The sequence below is a fragment of the Cucurbita moschata genome, unplaced genomic scaffold, assembly GCF_002738365.1.
Source record: "Cucurbita moschata cultivar Rifu unplaced genomic scaffold, Cmos_1.0 Cmo_Scf00047, whole genome shotgun sequence".
Lineage (NCBI taxonomy): Eukaryota > Viridiplantae > Streptophyta > Magnoliopsida > Cucurbitales > Cucurbitaceae > Cucurbita > Cucurbita moschata.
In genome coordinates, this window is record NW_019268563.1 from 1,710,130 (window position 1) to 1,714,776 (window position 4,647).

Below are 4,647 nucleotides of genomic sequence, written 5' to 3' on the forward strand. Positions count from 1 at the left end.
TTTTTTTTTTTTTTTTTTTTTTAACTAATCCATTTTCTTGCAATATCTTGGTGTAAATGCACATCCTTCTACAGCACTTATAGTCTACTCTTTTAACCAATTGATGAAATCTTTTGTAACTCCTTCGGTTGGTGCCTTTGCCCTTTTCCTGTAAATTTCATAGACCAATGAAATTTGTTTCTCATTGAAAAAAATTAAAAATAAAATAAACTTGCAAAATCAACCCCAAATGGAGCCTAAGCCACAAAATCTTTCTTTATAGGACTCTTATAAACTCTTGCCCCTATTGATCTTCAAGCCATAATAACTGCTCGTCAAGATTATCTCTATTAACTAAATTAAAGACCCAACAAATTTTGAAATGTTTCTAACATAAAGAATAATTTGGCCAAAGACTCACTTTACGACATTTCCTCTAAATTCTGACCATTCTATCTAATCCACCGTGACACATCACCCATAGAAGAATTTCATCTTTTAGTACTTTTCCCCTACTTGTTGTAGAAGCCAAATTCTCTTCAAACAAATTCACATGTTGGCTACGTAGAAACATAAAGACTTAATCAAAAGCCTTTGTGATAAAAGAAAATGCCAGCCACTTCTACCTTCCCTCAGATTCAAAAAATCACATTGCGTAATTGTAGCAACTATTGGAACTCACCTCCTTAATTTCTGTCAAATATCTTCTTAACACAAAACTCCAATAAACAATATCTTCCTCTCAAACATTTTTTAACCCTCATATCTTTCATTGGAACTCCTATAAAATGTCTCTATAAACTTAATCCTCCCAACCATAAACTAACAAACATGGCTAATTGTAGAAGTGTTCCAACGTAAGATTTTAATGATATAGACTATTCATTCCAGGAATGGTACAAAGCACTGTAAGTTAGCTCTCCATAAGTCACTACATCTCTCTTTTATTCATTCTCTAATATCACAGTGAATATAGACCACTTCTTGAAACTCAGCCTACAAGTGACTGCAAAGCCCAATTTTCCGTTCATTCAAATACATCAGAACTAATTCCAACTTTACTGTTTAATTTCTTAAAAATTACTAATTGAAACAACTGGATAACATGAAAATCAACCCATATGTCTTTTTACAGTAAGGCAACCTTGGAAACTAGAATCAGTAAAGATGCAAGGTGATATCGGCTTCCCCGGGGGTGTCCCATGAGCATAATGATAGGGATGGGGACCCAAGATTCAATTATCAAAAAGATATTTAAAAAAAATGGAGAAGTGGAGATTTTTCCTGGGACTCAGCACTAAATACTGAAATTCAGGTTTAATAAAAGGATCATCAGTACATACATAATTGAAGACAAAGAACGGATTTAATGAACACTTCGTTGAAGTAAATATCACGAAGCAGATATATATCATCAAAAAACAAATTTGTTTGGGGCAGACAAGAAAAGGGAAAAAAACATGACAGTAACCCCACAAAAGAAAGCCTGCTTCAAAAATAGAGTAAAGGTGACTCACGATCACGGTCTGCCTCATCAATCATCTCTTGAATGTCTTTGTCAGTGAAGACCTCACCCAGCTCCTTTGCTATGCGCTTGATGTCATTGCCAGATATCTTCCCCTAAACTCAGGAAAAGAGAATATGAAAATGTAACACCAATTGAATCCCCATCACTAAAAGTTTGATTGTTAATTCAGGGGAAAAAGAATATCAAAATCTATATTTTCTCGGTAACAGCATTTACATTAAAAAGAAAAAATAAATAAATTTCTTGGTCACATCTTTTAGAAAACATTGTCATCTGGATGCCCATCATCTAAAAGATCAAAGATGAGGACCTCACATTGTTATCATGATCGATAATATGAAATGCTTTCATGAGTTCCTCCTTAGTGTCTCTCTCTCCAATTTTTGCTGTCATCATGTATTCAAATTCATCGTAATCAATGGCACCACTTCCATCCTTGTCCACATCTGCAATCATTTGTCTGATTTGCTGGAATGAGCAACAAGAGATCAGTCTAATGTCAATCAGCAATATAATTATCCCATGAACAAAAATTGAAGTCAGATCAAAAGTAATTAGATTATTGATCTTCAAACAAGTTATTGCATTCGATTGTCAATTTGAATAATCGAATCTTCCAACTAAAGGTATTATGTGAGGGATACCTACACTAAAAAGAAACAGAACTCTAAAAAAGCATGAAAGGAACGTAAAACTCCCCCAATCCCTAAGTCCAACAAAAAATTTGTTTCTAATAATATCCTTCTCCACAAAATAAAAATCTGCCTTTTGAAGATGCAGTAGTAGAAAATAAGAAAGTCGAGGCTCTTGCTCCACAATAAACAGGAAATCCATTCTGAAGGAGATAGCACCGCCCTAACGACCTTACTATTTGCATTCGCAATAATGGGGGAAAAGGAATTAGATACGTTGATCACATCACATTGAAACGATAAAAAAGATTAGACTACAATGGTAAGAAACAACGTGGAGGCCACAAGATGAATAAACTGATGATTTCTGACAAATTCATCAAATAGTATTCATGCATGCTAGAATGTCACATATTTGTCCATCGAAATGGTAAATGCACAAGTGCCAAAAAACTTTGGAACTCTAATCGGCCTAGGGCCATATACCTCTTCGGTCATCTCAAAACCAAGAGCCCTGCCACAAAAATAAAAGGGTTTCAGAAATTAAATTTACAATCTCCAAGCTGACGTTTACACGTTCCATTGTGAGATATTCATACCTCATTGCGACATTAAGCTCTTTGGCATCGATAGTCCCTAACCAAAAGTAACACAGACTAAGAACTGAGTATTCGATCCATACACACATAAAAAACCAATAACAAGCAAAAACCAAGCAATAATTTGCGCACCAGAGCCATCAGTGTCAAATAATTCAAAAGCTTCCTTGATCTCCTGCTTCTTCTGGGGAGTTAACCCATGACGTCCTTTAGGTTTTTCCTTCCTAGAAGCACCTCTGTATAAGCTTGCCTACAAAGACGATTGCAATTTCCAACCGAAAGGAGAATAAGCCATAATAATGAAAGCTCAAATTTCACCTGAACACAAAGAAGTTGGCAAAAGCGGCAGTCCAATTTCTAACTATTTATTGTATCTCCTTATTTCGTACATAAAATCAAAGGCTTCTACCCAAGTTCCAAGCACCAAAAACTCATACAATTGACCTAATCTAGCAGAGAATGGAACATATTACGAAGACTAAAATATCCATACATGGCCTCATGGTCCCAAAGATCGAATCAAATGCAAGATTAGGGCAAAGATCGAACAACAGATTGAAAATTGATTCAAAAACAAAACTTAGAAAAGAAGTTCGGGGCTGGATTTCAAACGACGTACCATGGTGAACGATGGCGCAGCACAATAAAGAAATCCAGAGAAAGTTGGAACGGGTAACACAAACGTCGAACGCTTTGAATGGTATTAGAGTTAGACAATCTGCCTCTGCCCCTATTGAAACGTCTCAGTCGGGTAGTGTTCGCATTGGACCGGTTTCTTCTCTTATCTCTAAATTTCTATGTTTTTTTCTTCTTAAAGATTCATTTTTCACACATTTTTGTTCTAAACTGGATTGCAGTTCTTTTTCTTTTCTTTTTTTTTTTTCTTTAGTTGCAACAATATATGGGTCACAAATGCGGGTAAAAGATTTTTTAAAAAATAATTTTACTGAAAAAGATCCAGAAAAATAAATTTTGAAAAAATGGCGTTGATAATCAGGAATTTGAAAAGTAGCCATAAAGCCAGACTACAATAATAGCCTGGAAAGTTAAATAAAATTACAAAAATAACTCAAAAAACTCAACTTTGTACAACTCTACCTTCAGGTTGGTTTTTAGTGACGTGTTGAGCCCATTCAGGCTTACTACCTATTGGATGGTGCCATGAGTCAATCCAAATGCTTTGATTGCTTTCACGAAGATTTAGGAAAGATTAAAGTTGGCTAAGGTTAGGATTTTAAAGAACTCATCGAGATCTTGACCATGTGTTCAAGTCATAGCAACGAACACTTGATGGGAGGAGTTTCAACATTGGTGAAGTTAGAGCAAATAAATTAAAGACCTATTAAAATTTTCTCCATATTTCTTCGATGCAAGTTCGCTTAATATTCAGTTTTGTTTAATTTTAAACTAAATCAAAGTCGATTCCAACTCTTCTTCTCTATAAATAAAGTCAAAGCCTATTTGACATTGGTTAAACTCAACCATATAGATTCTTGGATTTAACCTAGCCGAATAGTGCTATTAAGATATTGAAGGGAATAGGAGTATTCAGTCTCAAGTGATACTATTCTACTACCAGCAGCCTTGTAAGCTTACTTAAATGTCATTGAGTGTCGCAGGGTTTACTAGGCTCTTAAGGCATCTAAGTGGTTTAAATCTCAAGACTATCTTTGGGGATAATATAATTTTTGAGAGAAATATGGTTTTGACCACCAATCACTTCTCGCGATCTTAGGGTACTTGGTCAACTAGCAACATTCTAACCTAGATTCAACGTAAAATCATTCTAGCTCTGGCGCCCTAATTTTAACTTGGTACATTCAAACCGTGAGTATTTATAGAGTTTTTTTTTTTTTTTTTTTTTTTTTTTTTTTTTTTTTTTTTTTTTTTTTTTTTTTTTTTTTTTTTT

General features: G+C 34.5%; 1 protein-coding gene across 1 annotated transcript in view; it reads right to left on the reverse strand.

The window, feature by feature from the left end:
* LOC111434942 (probable calcium-binding protein CML20) overlaps positions 1-3,536 on the reverse strand; it is a 7,966-nt gene extending 4,430 nt beyond the window's left edge. The window contains exons 1-6 of the mRNA XM_023072271.1: positions 3,358-3,536; positions 2,871-2,988; positions 2,739-2,775; positions 2,626-2,653; positions 1,823-1,975; positions 1,497-1,599 (exon numbers count right to left, since the gene is read on the reverse strand). Coding sequence (XP_022928039.1) covers positions 1,497-1,599; positions 1,823-1,975; positions 2,626-2,653; positions 2,739-2,775; positions 2,871-2,988; positions 3,358-3,360 — 442 coding nt within the window. The 5' untranslated portion in view covers positions 3,361-3,536. The remainder of the gene's footprint in view (positions 1-1,496; positions 1,600-1,822; positions 1,976-2,625; positions 2,654-2,738; positions 2,776-2,870; positions 2,989-3,357) is intronic.
* Between the last annotated feature and the right edge of the window lie 1,111 nt (positions 3,537-4,647).